The sequence below is a fragment of the Salmo salar genome, chromosome ssa01 (genome assembly GCF_905237065.1).
Source record: "Salmo salar chromosome ssa01, Ssal_v3.1, whole genome shotgun sequence".
NCBI classification, from domain to species: Eukaryota; Metazoa; Chordata; class Actinopteri; order Salmoniformes; family Salmonidae; genus Salmo; species Salmo salar.
This window is the reverse complement of record NC_059442.1, coordinates 20313172-20333363: the sequence shown is the minus strand read 5'-3', so window position 1 is coordinate 20333363 and position 20192 is coordinate 20313172. Positions and strand designations below refer to the sequence as shown.

At 45.4% G+C, this 20192-nt stretch overlaps 1 protein-coding gene across 2 annotated transcripts in view; it reads left to right on the top strand.

The window, feature by feature from the left end:
- The window catches only part of LOC106573328 (EARP-interacting protein homolog), a 42228-nt gene extending 22241 nt beyond the window's left edge, over window positions 1–19987 (top strand). For both annotated transcript variants that reach the window (XM_014148406.2, XM_014148327.2), the window contains exons 5-9: window positions 2756–2855; window positions 6491–6627; window positions 15934–16101; window positions 18972–19139; window positions 19688–19987. In XM_014148406.2, the coding sequence (XP_014003881.2) occupies window positions 2756–2855; window positions 6491–6627; window positions 15934–16101; window positions 18972–19139; window positions 19688–19862 (748 nt within the window). In that variant the 3' untranslated portion in view covers window positions 19863–19987. The remainder of the gene's footprint in view (window positions 1–2755; window positions 2856–6490; window positions 6628–15933; window positions 16102–18971; window positions 19140–19687) is intronic.
- Window positions 19988–20192: the final 205 nt, after the last annotated feature.

The window sequence follows — 20192 nt, the reverse complement described above, 5'->3', positions numbered from 1 at the left end:
AAGGTCCTCGGTGTCCACATCACCAACGATCTATCATGGTCCAAACACACAAAGACCGTCGTGAAGAGGGCACGACAAAACCTTTTCCCCCTCAAGAGACTGAAAAGATTTGGCATGGTTCCCCAGATCCTCAAAAAGTTCAACAGCTGCACCATCGAGAACATCCTGACCGGTTGCATCACTGCCTGGTATGACAACTGCTCGGCATTTCTGATGATGTCAGGAAGAGGAACCAGATCCCCAGGCTAACACAGTTAACTCCCAACCAATCAGAGACTAACCCTATCCACCCAACAAAACCTAACCCCAGGCTCTTACTAAAGGAAATGTTAAGGTAACTAGGAAGAAATCCTCCATGCCTGTTTTGAAGAACCAGCCTTCAACATACACACAATATAGTTAGGCATCTTTTTTGAACAACTCTTTCCCTCCTAAGACGCTACAGAGGGTAATGCATACGGCCCAGTACATCACTGGGGCCAAGCTTCCTGCAATCCAGGACCTATATAATAGGCGGTGTCAGAGGAAAGCCCATAAAATTGTCAGACTCCAGTCACCCAAGTCATAGACTGTTCTCTCTACTACCGCACAGCAAGTGGTACCGGAGTGCCAAGTCTAGGACCAAAAGGCTCCTTAACAGCTTCTACCCCCAAGCCATAACACTGCTGAACAAATAATCAAATGGCCCCCTCTGTTTGTTTTATACACTGTTGCTACTCTTTGTTTATTATCTCACTTCACCCCTACCTACATGTACAAATGACCTCTAACCTGTACCCCGCACACTGACTCGGTACTGGTACCCCATGTATATAGCCTCGTTATTGTTACGTTATTGTGCTACTTTTTATAATTTTTTTACTTTTGTTTATTTGGTAAATATTTTCTTACTCTTTCTTTAACTGCATTTTTGGTTAAGGGCTTGTAAGTAAGCATTTCACAGTAAGGTCTACACTTGACAAATATTTTGACAAATAAAGTTTGATTTGATACATTTGTGGTATTTATTTATCAATATATATATATGTTTTTACTTTTACACCTTTTTCTCCCCAATTTCGTGGTATCCAATTTGTAGTTAGTGTCTTGTCTCATCACTGCAACTCCCATATGGACTCGAGAGTCGAAGGTCGAGAGCCGTGCATCCTCCGAAACACAACACGACCCAACCAAGCCACACTGCTTCTTGACACAGTGTCCACTTAACCCGGAAGCCAGCCACACCAATGTGTCGGAGGAAACACCGTACACCTAGTGACCGTGTCGGCAGGGCATGCACCCGGCCCGCCACAGGAATCGGTGGAGCGCGATGGGACAAGAACCACCCTGCCAGCCAAACCCTCCCCTAACCCAGAAGACACTGGGCCAATTGTGCGCCGCCCCATGGGTCTCCCGGTCGCGGCCGGATGCAACAGATCCTGGAGCCTTCGAACCAGGATCTCTAGAGGCATAAGCTAGCAACTGCGATGCAGTGCCGTAAACCACTGCGCCACTCGGGAGGCCCCGGTCTGTATATTTTATCATTTTTGTATTTCGTCCTGTAGTTCATTCTATGTAATTGGAGAATCCAGTGGGTTCTGGGTCTTTTAATAGTTAATTCTAAGATGTATATGTTTTTGCTGTTTGTTCTTTGGATTGGAGAAGTGGTTTATCCATACATCTCTGTTTTGGATAGATAACTCTTCATGTTGTTGTTTGTTTATAGTTTTCCAATTTTCCCAGAAGTGGTTAGATTCTATGAATTCTTCAATTACATTTAGCTGATTTCTGATGTACACTTCCTCCTTTCTCTCTCTTTCTCTCTTTCTTTTCTTTCTCTTTTATCATTTAGGCTAATTGATATAATTGGGGGGCTGCTTTCATAAATCTGTGTGTGATGAATATATTGACTTCAGATTGGAGCTGTTTTTATAGAATAAATGAATGAATGAGAGAGAAAGAGAGGGACAGAAAGCTCCTTGGCTTGTGTGTGTGTGTGTGTGTGTGTGTGTGTGTGTGTGTGTGTGTGTGTGTGTGTGTGTGTGTGTGTGTGTGTGTGTGTGTGTGTGTGTGTGTGTGTGTGTGTGTGTGTGTGTGTGTGTGTGTGTGTGCGCCTGTGTGTATTTGTGTCCTAGGCCTGTGACTCCTAACACCTTGGTAGGGCAGTAAAAACTGTCCATGGATTTACAACCTCCATAAACTCTTCTACTCTTCGCTCTCTCCTTTTCCCTCTGTCCCTCTCTTCCCCCTATCCCCTCACAAGAGATGGAAGCAAATTACAGAGTTGGATGAAATCCTGAGAAAGACTAACTTTGTCCCTCCCTCCTCCTCTTCCATCCCTTTATCCCTCCCACACACACAGCACAGTGGAGGCTTTATGTTGTGTTGCTCTGCCCTGATGAATGACTCAGAGGGGTTGAACCAGTCTCATTTATCACCACTAGAACTAAGGACTAATCAGTCTATAGCAGGTCTATAGCAGGTACATTAAGGGGCTCTTATCTGCTGGGTGTGTGTGTGTCGTATGCAGTAAATACTGCATAGTGGTCATTTGACTACACACTTGTCATATCATGGTCATAAACTTCGGTTACATTAGTTGTAGCCTTTGCAGGCCACGTCGTGTGTGTGTTTGAGAGAGAGTGCTTGTGTGCGCATCATACTGTGGTTGTATATAAGTGTTTGTGTTTTCTCTCACTGAAGTGTGTGTTCATGCATGTGTGTCCTGTGAACTAACTCCCCCCCTTCTCTCGCTCTCTCTCTCTCTCTGCGGCAGTGTCCTGTGGGAGCCCATGGGAGATGGGAAGAGTGTGATCTCTCTGGCTGATAACCACGCTCTGCTCTGGGACCTGACGGAGAGCTCTACCCAGGCCACGGTGAGACACGCACTCACACCGCCATACATCTGCCCATACCCTGTGCTCATTATTTGATAACCACCGTATCAGACTGGTCTTATCCTTCCCTCCCTCTCCTACATCAGAACTGTCCAGCGGTGTGCTCTGCTCGCCTCACCAAGATCACATGATTCCTTACTGAAACACACCCTGTATCTGGGCTAGCTTCAGTGGCTCCGCTAGGTGTTCTCCCTTACTGAAACACACCCTGTATCTGGGCTAGCTTCAGTGGCTCCGCTAGGTGTTCTTCCTTACTGAAACACACCCTGTATCTGGGCTAGCTTCAGTGGCGCCGCTAGGTGTTCTCCCTTACTGAAACACACCCTGTATCTGGGCTAGCTTCAGTGGCTCCGCTAGGTGTTCTCCCTTACTGAAACACACCCTGTATCTGGGCTAGCTTCAGTGGCTCCGCTAGGTGTTCTTCCTTACTGAAACACACCCTGTATCTGGGCTAGCTTCAGTGGCTCCGCTAGGTGTTCTTCCTTACTGAAACACACCCTGTATCTGGGCTAGCTTCAGTGGCTCCGCTAGGTGTTCTCCCTTACTGAAACACACCCTGTATCTGGGCTAGCTTCAGTGGCTCCGCTAGGTGTTCTCCCTTACTGAAACACACCCTGTATCTGGGCTAGCTTCAGTGGCTCCGCTAGGTGTTCTTCCTTACTGAAACACACCCTGTATCTGGGCTAGCTTCAGTGGCTCCGCTAGGTGTTCTTCCTTACTGAAACACACCCTGTATCTGGGCTAGCTTCAGTGGTTCCGCTAGGTCTGCTTCTGCCTTTCAGAGCTGGTTCACTGGTTCCCCAACCATCTTCTTTTGGGATCCACCTCAAATAGTTAAAGGTAGACTCCAGCAAGATGGTGTTGCATGCAGGAACGTAAACATATTTGCTCATTTTCCTCAATAACTAGAGCATTGAAGCGCAAGGGTAAACTTCTCTGCTGTTTGGGTCCCGTAGCTATCAGGATGTAGCAGCGTGAAACGCACTCGTGCACATGCAGAGATACAGCACTCTGTTTGACTGTGTGAGAGCAAACTCTTGCATCGCGCCCATCTCAGTGTCTGCGGTGCTGCTCGTTGCAACGCCATCTCGCTGAGTTGATCTTTTAAGTGCTTCTTGTATAAGAAGAAGATGTACTGTTTTAACCACAGCCCTGTCCCAACACCCATGCAAGCTAGTTTTATTTTGAACTATACCTATTAAAAGGTACATGTCCAAAGTACTATTTGTTATCACACAGATGGTCTACTCAGGACTAGTTGGTGGTCATACTCTTTAGGAGAAACTCTCTCCTCTGACAGTGAAGTGCCATCCCCACTACTAATGAAGTGAGGTCTCCACATTGCTATTTACTGTTCGGATTCTCCACTCCACTGCCTCTGTTATTAAAACATCCGTAGTTCTATAGTAGAGATGAAGTGTGTGTACTCACTGTACTGTGTAGGCTGGTCAGTTTATGTTCCATTAGCAGCTAGCTGCCTGGATGCTGTAGGGAGGTGCTTCATGAATAATGGGCTTACGTAATTAGTAGGCCAAATTCATGTTCTCGTACAGAGATCTGCACAGGCCAGCCAGGTCACAGGCCCAACAGGATATAACACAGGACTTGACGTGTGTGTGTGTGTGCGTGCGCGTGATTCCGTCCGTCCGTCATAATGCAAACCTGTGAAGACTCACTCGTCAAGATATTGCAGTCAGACACGCACACACTCTCTCCTACTCTGTGTGTGCAGATGAGTCTTAGTGGAAGGCACAGTGTCCCCCCTGTGCAGTGACACTGACGTCAGTCTGGGCTGCAGAGCAGCAGAGCTATCAAGTGACACAGCTTGCCCTGGACATGGCAGCCATTAAAAATGAAGAGGGAGGGGGGAGGAGCCTGACAGCCAAGACAGATTCCTCCAGTGCTGTTGAGAATGCTAATCTTCTCCACTCTATCCCTCTCAGCCACTCCCCCTCCTCCATCCCTCCCTCCTTTCCCACATCCCTTCCCTCTATCAGAGGCTCTCAGGCTGATGTGTTCATCACAGGCCTGTCTGTCTGTCCAGCTGCACCATGGATTTGTCTGTCTCATGGGTCCAGGGTGGATTAAGTGTGTGCGTGTGCGTGTGCGTGCGTGCGTGCGTGCGTGTGTGTGCGCGTGCTCAATTAGAGACACTGCTGGAATCGAGTGAGAACATCTTCTCAGGCTCACGGCACACCCACACACCTTATCCATTGCGACTGTACACACACGCTCCGACACAGTCGGTTCACACTCTCCCTAAATGCGTGACTCTTTGGCAGATAGCAATGTTTTATCTGACGCTGCTTGCTAAAGGTAGGCGTCCTTCAGTTTTTTTTCTATGCTGTCTCGTTAGTGCTGCTAATATGGTTAGCTCTAACATAGCTGGGAGCTAGGCATTCCTCTAACATAGCTGGGAGCTAGGCAGGCCTCTAACATAGCTGGGAGCTAGGCAGGCCTCTAACATAGCTGGGAGCTAGGCAGGCCTCTAACATAGCTGGGAGCTAGGCAGGCCTCTAACATAGCTGGGAGCTAGGCAGGCCTCTAACATAGCTGGGAGCTAGGCATTCCTCTAACATAGCTGGGAGCTAGGCAGGCCTCTAACATAGCTGGGAGCTAGGCAGGCCTCTAACATAGCTGGGAGCTAGGCAGGCCTCTAACATAGCTGGGAGCTAGGCAGGCCTCTAACATAGCTGGGAGCTAGGCATTCCTCTAACATAGCTGGGAGCTAGGCAGGCCTCTAACATAGCTGGGAGCTAGGCATCCTCTAAATAGCTGGGAGCTAGGCATTCCTCTAACATAGCTGGGAGCTAGGCAGGCCTCTAACATAGCTGGGAGCTAGGCAGGCCTCTAACATAGCTGGGAGCTAGGCAGGCCTCTAACATAGCTGGGAGCTAGGCAGGCCTCTAACATAGCTGGGAGCTAGGCAGGCCTCTAACATAGCTGGGAGCTAGGCAGGCCTCGAGACTGTGCCAATGTACAACGCAATAATCACATTTATAAGAACATTTGGGTGTATGGATCTCTCTTTCTCTGTCTCTCTCTACCCCTCTCTTCTCCTCTCTTTCTCAATCCACCCCCCATTCCTTTCATCTCCTTCCCCCCTCCCCATTTTCGTTCCCCTACCTTCTCTCCTCCTGACCGCCCTCCTCTCCCTTCTCTTCCCTCTATACCTGAGATAATGCGACTTTCCCTAGCCTGTGCAATAAGGGAACAATCGATAAAATACAGCTCTGCAGAGAGAGAGAGAGAGGGGGATTCTTATAAATTGGATTGTTCAGTGACCCTGTATTATTATTATTATCTACTGTAGGTAAAGATAGCAGGTTGACATGCAGATGTATGAAATGAGTCAGTACAGTCTCAGAGGGTCCATCATGGTCAAACCGGTGATCCATAACAGTATATAGATATTCACAATGGAAACAAGGTCCTTGAAGGGTCATTGAACCTGTCATTGACTGCTGTGTGAAGGAGGGTGAGGTCAGCTATACAGTACACTAGGCAAGGCCTGTCTATACAGATCCATCAATACATTAACTCTTACCTCTCCATATCCCATGATTGACATGTGTGTGTTCAGGTGTAGTAATCGTTAACCTTTTCCCTTCCAGATCTCCAGCAGTGCCACCTTAGAGGGTAAAGGTCAACTGAAGTTCACGGCTGGGAAGTGGAGTCCACATCACAACTGTACCCAGCTGGCCACAGCCAACGACACAGCCATCAGAGGCTGGGACCTCCGCACCATGAGGTAATGGTACATACTTAACTATATTCAGCCATTATGTTCTAAACAACCACTTATTTATAGTCCTGTAGTACTGTACCATGTAGTATAATAACTATACTTTTAGTCATTAGTATTAGAAAACAATGAGTTCTAGTATTAAATGTGGTCCTTATTGGGTGGTTACACTAAGGATCAATGTGATGCTCTTGCTCCTACCATATCCCACCCAAACTGGACAGACCAAAGATGAGTAACAGAATACCTCATCTGGATGAGTCGATAGGTTATCACCCCCACATTGATTCCACCTATCCACCCACTACCAACATTGACCTTAAAGCCACATTCATATCCGTACATTATCTGCTATACCCCCACTATACACTCAGTATCATTACAGAGAGATGGTGAGAGAGGGAGGAGGTGGGCTCTGCTAGAGGAATAATAATCACCTCTCTATCGATTGCTCCGGTAACACCAAAGCGCTGGAGAGAAATTGAGAGAGAGGAGGAGTGGAGAGGGAGAGCAAGAATGAGGGTGAGAGAGTATAGAGAGAGAAAATATTAGAAAACTACAGGAGAGTGTGGTGTGTGAGAGCTGAGTGTGGTGTGTGAGAGCTGAGTGTGGTGTGTGAGAGCTGAGTGTGGTGTGTGAGAGCTGAGTGTGGTGTGTGAGAGCTGAGTGTGGTGTGTGAGAGCTGAGTGTGGTGTGTGAGAGCTGAGTGTGGTGTGTGAGAGCTGAGTGTGGTGTGTGAGAGCTGAGTGTGGTGTGTGAGAGCTGAGTGTGGTGTGTGAGAGCTGAGTGTGTGTGTGAGAGCTGAGTGTGTGTGTGAGAGCTGAGTGTGTGTGTGAGAGCTGAGTGTGTGTGAGAGCTGTGTGTGTGTGAGAGCTGTGTGTGTGTGTGTGTGTGTGTGTGTGTGTGTGTGTGTGTGTGTGTGTGTGTGTGTGTGTGTGTGTGTGTGAGAGAGCTGTGTGTGTGTGTGTGAGAGAGCTGTGTGTGTGTGTGTGTGTGTGTGTGTGTGTGTGTGTGTGTGTGTGTGTGTGTGTGTGTGTGTGTGTGTGTGTGTGTGTGTGTGTGTGTGTGTGTGTGAGAGCTGTGTGTGTGAGAGCTGTGTGTGTGAGAGCTGTGTGTGTGAGAGCTGTGTATGTGTGTGAGAGCTGTGTGTGTGTGAGAGCTGTGTGTGTGTGAGAGCTGTGTGTGTGTGAGAGCGTGTGTGTGTGTGTGTGTGTGTGTGAGAGCTGTGTGTGTGAAGTGTGTGTGTGTGTGTGTGTGTGTGTGTGTGTGTGTGTGTGTGTGTGTGTGTGTGTGTGAGTGTGTGTGTGTGTGTGAGAGCTGAGTGTGTGTGTGTGAGAGCTGAGTGTGTGTGTGTGTGGGAGAGCTGTGTGTGTGTGGGAGAGCTGAGGTGTGTGTGTGTGTGTGTGTGTGGGAGAGCTGAGTGTGTGTGTGTGTGGGAGAGCTGAGTGTGTGTGGGGGAGAGCTGAGTGTGGGAGAGCTGAGTGTGGGAGAGCTGTGTGAGAGCTGAGTGTGTGTGTGTAGGTGTGTGAGAGCTGAGTGTGTGTGTGTGTGTGTAGGTGTGTGAGTGTGTGAGGGGGTGTGTGGTGTGTGAGAGCTGAGTGTGTGTGTGTGTGTGTAGGTGTGTGAGTGTGTGAGGGGGTGTGTGGTGTGTGTGTGTGTGAGAGCTGAGTGTGTGTGAGCGAGCTGGCAGAGTGTGCCGTGTTTGAGCTGAGTATGTGTGTGCCTGTTTTTGTGTGACAGTGTGTGTGTGACTGCATGTGTCCAGTTGGTGCAGCAGCTGTGTGATGGCAGCCTGTGAGCACGGTCCAGTGGCTCCTCAGACATCCTCTTTGCTGTGTGTCTGCTCTGGCTCGTCACACTGTGTGCCAGCCCAAACCGGCCTGCCCCCCTCTTGGCCCCACTTAGGGACACTGAAGGAGAACGCTGTCTACTGCTCTCTCCAGCAGACTTAAAGACACAGGAAACTTAAAGACTTAGTACACACTGGCCATGTGCGTGAGCGTGCGTGACCGAGTGTGCGTGTGTGTGAGCGTGTGTGTGTGTGAGCGTGTGTGTGTGTGTGAGCGTGTGTGTGTGTGTGAGCGTGTGTGTGTGTGTGCGTGTGTGTGTGTGTGCGTGTGTGTGTGGGCGAGCGCGCGTGTGTGGGCGATCGCGTGTGAGGGCGAGTGCGAGCGCGTGTGAGGGCGAGTGCGCGCGTGTGTGTGTGTGTGTGTGTGTGTGTGTGTGTGTGTGTGTGTGTGTGTGTGTGTGTGTGTGTGTGTGTCCTGCTCTATTGCTGGCTGGGGCTGTCATAGGGGATGTTCTCTAAGTACATCAATCCCAAACCCTGTTTGCACCCACATTCCGCAGTGAGAGGGCAGCACACACACTGTCAGCTGTGCGACAACTGTAAGGCCTGCCTCCGCAACATGCAACGCAGGATGCATACAGAAACGCAATGCAGTGCTGCAGTCAAACTGGCCTCTCTAGTTTGTCTGTACTGTGCAGTAGCATACAGTACTGCGGGTAACACTTTACTTGACGCCCAGCATCATATGACGGTCATAACCCTGTCCTAATATGTCATAACAGCTGACATAACTTGTCATAACCTGTTATAATATGGTCATAACACTGTCATGACATATTTAGACATGTTGTGACATATATTGTGTTATTTTATTTATTTTTATGACCCCTACATAAGAGTGTAAAAACCCTGGATAACAAAAGACGGTATGAAAACCAATAAAACAGGAGAGAAATGGCATATGAGGAAGAATTTCATAGGCAGCGAGTGTGGCAAAAGGCCAAGCTGATTATTGAGTTGAGGCTGTCGGTGAAGATAATGTGTCTTGAGTATAATTTTAAAATGTTGAGACTAGAGGTCGGTCGATTATGATTTTTCAACTCCCGATTATTGTCGGGCCAAAAAATCCGATACCGATTAATCGGCAGATTTTTATATATATTTGTAATAATGACAATTACAACCATACTGAATTAACACTTTTATTTTAACTTAATATAATACCTAAAAATCTATTTAGTCTCAAATAAATAATGAAATCTGTTCAATTTCGTTTAAATAATGCAATAACAGTGTTGGAGAAGAAAGTAAAAATGCAATATGTGCCATGTAAAAAAGCTTTAAGTTTAAGTTCCTTGCTCAGAACATGAGAACATATGAAAGCTGGTGGTTCCTTTTAACATGAATATTCCCAGTTAAGAAGTTTTGGGTTGTAGTTATTATAGGACTATTTCTCTCTATACCATTTGTATTTCATATACCTTTTGACTATTGGAGGTTCTTATAGGCACTATAGTATTGCCAGCCTAATCTCGGGAGTTGATAGGCTTGAAGTCATAAACAGCGCTGTTCTTCAAGCATTGCGAAGAGCTGCTGGCAAACGCAGGAAAGTGCTGTTTGAATGAATGCTTACGAGCCTGCTGCTGCCTACCACCGCTCAGTCAGACTGCTCTATCAAATATTAATTCATAGACTTAATTATAATATAATAAGCACACAGAAATATGAGCCTTAGGTCATTAATATGGTCAAATCTGGAAACTATCATTTCGAAAAACAAAACGTTTATTCTTTCAGTGAAATACGGAACCGTTCAGAAATGTTATCGAACGGGTGGCATCCATAAGTCTAAATATTGCTGTTACATTGCACAGCCTTCAATGTTATGTCATAATTATGTCAAATTCTGGCAAATTAATTACGGTCTTTGTTAGGAATAAATGGACTTCGCAACAGTTGGCAACGAGCCAAACGGCTGCATATACCCTGACTTTGCTTTCACAGAACGTAAAATAAGTGACACAATTTCCCTAGTTAATATTGCCTGCTAACATGAACTTCTTTTAACTAAATATGCAGGTTTAAAAAAGTATACTTGTGTATTGATTTTAAGAAAGGCATTGATGTTTATGGTTAGGTACATTGGTGCAACGACAATGCTTTTTTCGCGAATGCGCTTGTTAAATCATTCCCCATTTGGCGAAGTAGGCTGTGATTTGATGATAAATTAACAGGCAACGCAGGACTATTTGCAACGCAGGACAAGCTAGTTAAACTAGTAATATCGTCAACCATGTGTAGTTAACTAGTAATTATATTAAGATTGATTGTTTTTTATAAGATAAGTTGAACGCTAGATAGCAACTTACCTTGGCTCCTTGCTGCACTCGCGTAACAGGTGGTCAGCCTGCCACGCAGTTTCCTCATGGAGTGCAATGTAATTGGCCATAATCGGCATCCAAAAATGCCGATTACCGATTGTTGTGAAAACTTGAAATCGGCCCTAATTAATCGGCCATGCCGGTCGAACTCTAGTTGAGACAAGAAGAAGGGGGCGGGTGTGTTCGCCCAGGGAGCCATAAAAGCTAGAACCGACACTGGCAATGAGCATCGGTCTGGTTTCTCTGTCATGTTAATGTTGAGGGGGCGTGCACACTTGAGCACGTGTAGTAGCTGCCTACCTGGCCTGCTGCACGCTAATCTAGGAAAGTGCCCATTTGGGGATGTTTGATTTCTGATTGTCTTAGTCACCAGGTCCACCACTAATATGCTTAGCTTCTCAGTTATTTTTTCTTCACCTCACACAGTAAGTCAACAAAGTCTGTTTTTGTTTTACATATTGCGAATTATAGCCTAATAGTTCCTCACTGTTGGCCTATTTGAATTATCTTGCCAACAATCTCTCCCTCGATAATCACCAAGCCTCGGTGTGAAAGAGCAAAATATCATCATCTGATGATCCCATATATCCAATGGAACGTCATAAAATACCTTTTTTGTCTTGCGCAGAAACAGCTGTCTGTGCCAGCTCAGCGGGAAACTCTGGGCCCGGAATAGGCTATTTTATACAATGTTGCAAGTTCCCAAGAGACAGTTTCTGGAAGGATCCAGTTTATTTGATTTGATACAATATTGCACTTCACTATGTGCTCATTTAGGCTATTTTGCCACCAATGATCATGGTTTATCAAGCAATGTGTCCATATGGCAGAGGCTGGTGCTTTCGCATTAGTTTAATTTAAACTTTTATATTTGTATCATTTTAATTAAGATTTGTAGGATTTAACCACGTGACAATGATTTTGAGAAACGGAAACGTTATTATTGAAATGAAACGGTTCCATGAAAATGCACAATCATAACTGACATGCAGATTGTAGGAGGATTTGTATGCTTCCCCAAACTTGAAACTCAAGCGCTGCCTGTGAATTCTTTATAAAATAATTGCCTCCACTTTTCTATGGTTGGTTTTATAAGCAAGGTAAGACATGCCTCATAATATGAAGTAAAACATTCAGGTTTTAAACAATTAAATATGTTTTCAAAATGCATACTGCCTACGGTTCACATTGTAAAGTGGTGGGTGATGCGCTGATAGCCTGCCTACCATTTGTTTTTTCTCCTGGTCAATTTGGTTAGCTACAATTTTAATTTATCGCCTTTTTTGTTTTTTGGGGGCAAAAGCCAGCAATTACCGGATAATGAAAACCCTGGTGTGAATAGTATAGTATGCTATGTTTAGTATAGTAAGCTATGTTTTACGTTTCAATTTAACATTGTTGTGAGTTACTTGCTTACTAACCACACTAACCTCTACTTGATCTGTAAAGCGGATGTGTTTTCAATAAAGTGTTTTATACCCATGTATCCAGGCGTGTTAGGGAAGAGATAGAGTAGACAGCAGAGCTGTGTGATTGATGCTAGTTCTATTTGCTCCATCACACTCTGGGTCGAGAGACTCACTGCAGGGACTCAAACAGTCACACTGGCATCCGACAACAATGGGAAACAGGATAGAATTGGACAGCCATCTCACCCAGACAGAGAACTACAGTCACTAGAGCCCACTGGTGCTGCTCACATCTAAACCAGAATGATTTGCTATGTTTTGGTTACGTAGAAGGATGGGATAGAAAAAGTGGATTTTCCTCAGCCCTTAGCAGTTTGATACTAACAGTTTATCAAAGTTGTCTACTGCGAGCGACATGTGTTTTGTTTATTTGACGTTAACCTCCTGAACTTTGTCTGTCACATCAATCATCCATGACCTTCTCATCTGCTGTCCCCAGGATGGCAGACCGGTCACAACATTACTGTTACTGGAGAACCTCAGCCATGCTTGGATGTGTGGGAAATATTATACCTCTCCATTAAATAGATTATGGGTTTATTTAGAAATGTCAGATGTACAGTTGAAGTCGGAAGTTTACATACACCTTAGCCAAATACATTTAAACTCAGTTTTTCACAATTCCTGACATTTAATCAGAGTAAAAATTCCCTGTTTTAGGTCAGTTAGAATCACCACTTTATTTTAAGAATGTGAAATGTCAGAATAATAGTAGAGAGAATGATTGATTTATTTCAGCTTTTATTTCTTTCATCACATTCCCAGTGGGTCAGAAGTTTACATACAACTGAGTCAGGTTTGTAGACCTCCCTGCTCGCACACGCTTTTTCAGTTCTTCCCACAAATGTTCTATAAGATTGAGGTCAGGGCTTTGTGATGGCCACTCCAATACCTTGACTTTGTTGTCCTTAAGCCATTGTGCCACAACTTTGGAAGTATGCTTGGGGTCATTGTCCATTTGGAAGACCCATTTGCGACCAAGCTTTAACTTCCTGACTGATGTCTTGAGATGTTGCTTCAATATATCCACAAAATTTCCCTACTCATGAAGCCATCTATTTTGTGAAATGCACCAGTCCCTCCTGCAGCAAAGCACCCCAACAACATGATGCTGCCACTCCCGTGCTTCAAAGTTGGGATGGTGTTCTTCGGCTTGCAAGCATCCCCCCTTTTCCTCCGAACATAACGATGGTCATTATGGCCAAACATTTTTATTTTGGTTTCATCAGACCAGAGGACATTTCTCCAAAAACTACGATCTTTGTCCCCATGTGCAGTTGCAAACCGTATTCTGGCTTATGGCGGTTTTGGAGCAGTGGCTTCTTCTTCTTCCTTGCTGAGCAGCCTTTCAGGTTATGTCGATATAGGACTCGTTTTACTGTGGATATAGATCATTTTGTACCTGTTTCCTCTGGCATCTTCACAAGGTCATTTGCTGTTGTTCTGGGATTAATTTGCACTTTTCGGACCAAAGTACATTCATTTCTAGGAGACAAAATGCATCTCCTTCCTGAGCGCTGTGACGGCTGCCTGGTCCCATGGTGTTTATACTTGCATACTATTGTTTGTACAGATGAACATGGTACCTTCAGGCTTATGGAAATTGCTCTCAAGGATGAACCAGACTTGTGGAGGTCTACAATTCTTTTCCTGAGGTCTTGGCTGATTTCTGTTGATTTTCTTATGATGTCAAGCAAAGAGGCACTGAGTTTGATGGTAGGCCTTGAAATACATCCACAGGTACACCTCCAATTGACTCAAATGATGTCAATTGGCCTATCAGAAGCTCCTAAAGCCATGACATCATTTTCTGGAATTTTCCAAGCTGTTTAAAGGCACGGTCAACTTAATGTATGTAAACTTCTTACCCACTGGAATTGTGATACAGTAAATTATAAGTGAAATAATCTGTCTGTCAACAATTGTTGGAAAAATTACTTGTGTCATCCACAAAGTAGATGTCCTACCGTCTTACCAAAACTATAGTTTGTTAGCAAGAGATTTGTGCAGTGGTTGAAAAACGAGTTTTAATGACTCCAACCTAAGTGTATGTAACTTCTGACTTCAACTTTTGGGAGTTTATTGGCATGGCTGTTCATATTTACAGAGTAACACTAGGAACACTTTGTTGCTCTGAGACTTTTAAGCATCAAGAATTGCTTTATTATTGGCCATAAAGATATCTCTCAATCAACCCACAATATTGATGTAATGATCCCTTACTTTTGTGCATGGACAGTCTCTCCCTCCCTCCTTCCTTCCCAACTCCTCTCAAAGCTAGGCTTTAATTTTGATAAACGATGAAACTGCAGTTGTCATAGAAACGGAGACCTGTGATGAGTGTGATATCCAGTCCATCCCCTCAACATAGCGATGTATCACCCAGACTGAGGTTAGAGGGGGCAGTGTGTGTGTGTGTGCACATGTTCCTGTGTGTAATAGCTTGTTTTGGCCCTCACAGCCGTAAGGGAGAACGAGTAGATTTAGTTTCACTGTGTCCGGAGGCTTAAGCTAGGAAGTTCTATAATCCCTAATACTTTGTCAGGAGGGTTCCAGCCAGGCTTTGCTCAGGATTTCCATTTTATATTTGCTAGGTGGAGGGAGCGGAGCAGGATGCTCGGAAGCATTCTGGAAGCACCGAAACTAACCCAATTTCCTGCTCCATTTCCCCTGTGCGTCCTTTTCCATGGAGGACAGAGTTTACGACACACACACACTGTCACACCCTGGCCAGAGGTCACACCAGTTACAGAGGAGTCAGTCAATCGGGGGCAGATTGTGCATATGACAGCAGAGTGACACCACACACCCACACACACACCGGAACACCGAATCGGTGTGAAATGCTACACATCAAAATATCATCTCAAGTCATTTTAAAAGCCACAAGATGAAACGCTGTTGACATTTTTTGGGGTGAGAGGGAGGGAGCTGATGCCAGTGTCTGGTCGCTCTGTGACGTCCCAAAGCATATAGTCATAGAGCCATATAGACTGTCATCCTGACCTCATTGAAGCCATCAGATCATTGTATTTTACCTCCCTTTTTAATGAGATTGGCAGGGTACATGGTGTTTGGTGGAGGAGAGCAGGGAGCACTGTGGGCAATGCTTTTCCATAGGCCGCCCTGGTTCCTCTTCAGTCATCAGAGCAGGAGATGGAGGAAAGATGAGAGGAGGAATGGAGGGGGAGAGGTAGGGAGGAATGGGGAGGGGGAGAAAAGGGGAGGACAGAAGAGAAGATGATGGAAGAAGATGTGAGGAAAGGTGTAGGTTCCTGTCCAGTTAAGAGGAGAGAAGGTTTACAACAAACAGCATCTGAAGCAGAAAAGTATTTCCTCTTCTCTCTTCTCTGGTCTTTCATTCCTATTTTGGTGCCTCAACACTTACCTCTCCCCAGCAGAGAGGAGCAGGAAGTCAAGGCCGTGTGTGATTATGACTCCTGGCTTTATAACAAGTCAGGCTTTTATAGGACAGGAAATCCAGTCTGGCCTTCACCCAGTGTACAGCACCACTACAGGCTTCTATCTCTGATTTATGTCATCAGGGAGGGTTGCTCTGGTGTTTTCTCCTTTCTTTTTCTCTCTCTCTCTCTCTCTCTCTCTCTCTCTCTCTCTCTCTCTCATTTCTCTTTCACTCTTTCTCTATCATTCCCCCTCTCTCTCTTGTCCCCAGTCAGATCTACTGCATTGAGAATGCTCACGGACAGCTGGTTCGAGACCTGGACTTCAATCCTAACAAACAGTACTACCTGGCCAGCTGTGGGGACGACTGCAAGGTCAAATTCTGGGACGTGAGAAACATCAACGAGCCAGTTAAGAACCTGGAAGAGCACTCCCACTGGTGGGCACCTGTGCTGCGCTGTAGACACACACACACACACACCCACACACACACACACACACACACAGCAGATACATCCGCATTTTTTCCATCTTTGTGGTGTAGCCTAACCCCCACTTTGTACAACCAACAGAAGATTAACATCATTCCTACCAATAAGCATCAATTTGCTAACAAAGGACACTGAACAGTCCTATCCCACTCATGTACGTGTGCTTACCCTACTGTATATACTGGCCTGGGCCTGTCAAAATATACTTTGTCTAGTTATGACAAGAAGTTTGGTGCTGCTACAAACATGCATTCATGTAAAGAACTTGTCCATCAGAGGTTAAGTACATTGCACAGCCACGTTCCGGCATGGCCGGCCCGCTCATTAGGCATTGACAAGGGTGGCATTTTCTGAGCTAAACTGACCGACTCACCTCCAACAACGACATATAAAACCTCTCATAATTCTGCCTAAAAGCAATGACAATTTCTCTCAACTAGTGGCATATGTGCTTTTTAGGTGAGCGCTGATGCCGCTCTGTGATAAGCAGTGCACACTTTGTTTAAGGTAGGGGCACAAAATATTTAGCTTGTCCATTCCCAGCGCGCCTCTCCAGAGTGCTGTTGGAGAGATGCATCGCTGCGACTCTCCACCAACGTTCCGTCAAATAAATCATCTAACATAAATCATGTAGCAGATACTGTATAGGATATTGTAGAAGGAGTATGTGGCCTTTTCTGTAGCCTAAAATGTATGACAGTGTAATGAGACGGACATTTTTTACATCATGCAGGTTTCTCCGATCAAATAGCCTAACCTAAATAAAAAATGTGCTGTCATGTTAAAAAACAACATATCCTAAAAACAGGACAGGTCAAAGTAAAATGAGCAATATGGAATGGACAATCACAACTGTTGTCCAGGAGTTTCACCTCATCAGTGGTTTCAAGTTGTATCCGTCAATTTTTGACAAGCTGATCATTGCGAAAAAATAAAATACTTTTGCATTTCCCGCTGTGTAAACGCTTTGCAAATAGGCTCTGAGCTTAAATAGGCAAATTGATTAGTCACATTGCAGCCGACATAGTAGGCTACGCCCCAGTAAGCACGAGCCAATGTCTTTTGGATGTCTTTTTTTGGTCCAGTCCGGTGTTTTACAAATGGTAGGCTTACCACATAGATGGGCATTCATAAAATTAAATTTCAGGCAATACTTTAGGCTACACCTCTATAAGCACGGACCGACGCCGATGCCTTTCAGACATATTTTTTTGGTGCAGTCCAGACTGGCCTTCGACGTCCACGGACTTTGGTTTTTGGTCCGGTCCAGACAAAATCTGAACCAATCATAGACTTGTATGTTTGGTTCAGATTTAGTGTGGTCCAGACCGGCCTTGATTTCAACATCCACGGACATTGATTTGTGGTCCGGTCCGGCCCAAATTTGAACCAATCATAGACCTTTGTTTGGTTCAGATTTTGTCCAGTCGGGACCAGCCTTGATTTGGCCCAAACATAGATGTCTATAAATTACATATTTTTACATTTCATTCAGTACCAAAAATGAGCCTGATTTCAACATCTAGAAAAATATGTATTTTCAACATCCGGAAAACAAGTATTTTCTACTTTCATTCAAAACAGAAAATAAACCAGATTTCAACGTCCGAAAAATATGATTTTTCAACATCCTGGAAAATACGTCTTTTCACCTTTCATTCAGAACCTAAATTGAACCACACTTCAACGTCTGGAAAATACATCATACGTTTTCAACGTCATTTTACTTAATGGGACTATTCCACTTTTGCAGGGGGTAGCATTTTTTGGTCTCGCCTAGTGCAGCAGAATGGCACGGACCGGCCCTGTGTTCAGCTGTGTGTTATAGGTGCTTACTGTAGCTATTCTGTGATGAGCTGCAGTGCTCAGGGCTATGTAAGTAGCTAGCTGAACACAGTGCCCTGCAGTATTCAGGGGTGTGTGTACTATGTCTGTAGAGACACGCTCTCAGATAATGACTGTCTGAGAGCCATGCTGCAGCTAGAGCAGCACACCAATCACTGCATGATAAAAACACACACACACACACACACACACACACACACACACACACACACACACACACACACACACACACACACACACAGGATGCTATCTCTGAAAGACGGATAGACTGGCCAAATGTATCCTTAACAGTGTAGATGTGATACTATTCTGATGGGTAGGATGTTCCAGCCTACCAGTGTTTTCTGAACAGTGCTTCGAGGGCGTCAGGGCTCTGGTATTAGGGACAATTTTGTTTTTAGAAGGGAAGAGGAAAGAGTGCGCTGAGGCAGCTTGTCTGTCAACAGCCTAGTTATTCTTCAATCCTTCTCTATAAGGAGCTAGGATCCACCCCTGTGCTCTGCCCTAGGATGAGAGAGAGAGACTGACTAACCATCATTACACAACACCTTACGGCAGTACAAACTAAACAGCAGAGAAACAAAGCCCATATCCATCTCAATTACCACATACAAATGTACTGAAGAGCCAGAGGGCAGGTTGGTATTTATTGTCATGACTTGTGGTCACTAGCTGGCACAGACACAAAGTCATAAAATCAACCTAACCTTAACCACACTGCTAACCTTAAATTAAGACCAAAAAGCTCATTTTGTTTTCATACATTTTTATGATATAGCCAATTTTGACTTTTCAGCTGGCCCATCTAGCAGAAATTGCTCAGTTCTGCCTCCAGGACAAGACTCATGACAATAAACGTCAACCTGCACTCAGAGGGAAAGACGGATAGTGGAGAAAAGGAAAAAGAGATGTATAGATACTAAAATAGGATGGATTAAAAACACCCATTCACTGATTCCCTGTGTGTGCCCAGGGTGTGGAGCGTGCGCTATAACCACTCTCATGACCAGCTGGTGCTGACCGGCAGCAGTGACAGCAGGGTGATTCTGTCCAACATGGTGTCCATCTCCTCCGAGCCCTTCGGTCACCTGGTGGACGACGATGACCTCAGCGACGGAGAGGACAACCACCAGGATGAGAAGTATGGAAGTCAAAACCTTTATGACATATCTGTCCACTCAGTCATAACTTGTCAACACTGTCCACTTTCTGACATATCTGTCCAGAACTGGCCCCCCTTTGAGCCATTTTGGACCAACCTCAGCCATAACTGTCCACTGTCATTACTGTATCCATCATCTCATGTTCAGTGCAACAGTTGTCCAGTTATTAGCAATCATATTTTTGATACATTTGATTCAGCCCTGTACTCTGGTCTTCATGAACTTCTGCTATTCTTTGCCATTCCCTATTTTGTTCCGTTTCTGGTCCGACTTTCTACCACTACACATTGTAATATAGATAGATAGATAGATAGATATTTTTTAAAGGATACAGTAACTAGCCTAGTATGTGTATAGGAAGCCAGGGTCAGCTGTGTGGAGGAGTACTGTACCTGGTATAATCACAACCAGACCTTGAACAGAGACTGAGTAAATTAACTAGACCTTTGTTTGTGTGTGGTAGGCAGCCTTGTCCTTAACTCCCCCTATTCAACTCACCTCACCCGTGTGTGTGTGTGTGTTCTAGGACTAAGGAGCCCCTGCAGGACAGTATCATCTCTACCTATGAGGAGCATGAGGACAGTGTATACGCGGTGGAGTGGTCCTCGGCAGACCCATGGCTCTTTGCCTCACTCAGCTACGACGGCAGACTGGTCATCAACAGGGTCCCCCGCGCACTCAAATACCATATCCTGCTCTAGACAGACCTCACACTGGACTGAGAAAAGAGCGATAGAGGGCGAGGTATGGGGAGAGAGGGGGAGGGATGGGGAGAGAGGGGAAGGGATCGCGAGAGAGGGACAGAGGGCGAAGAATGGGGAGGGATGGGGAGAGAGGAATAGAGGGCGAAGAATGGGGAGGGATGGGGAGAGAGGAATAGAGGGCGAAGAATGGGGAGGGATGGGGAGAGGAATAGAGGGCGAGGGATGGGGAGAGATGGGAGAGAGGGATGGGGATGGAATAGAGGGGGAGGGATGTGGAGAGAGGGAAAGAGGTGGAGGGATGGGGAGAGAGGGATAGAGAGGGAGGGA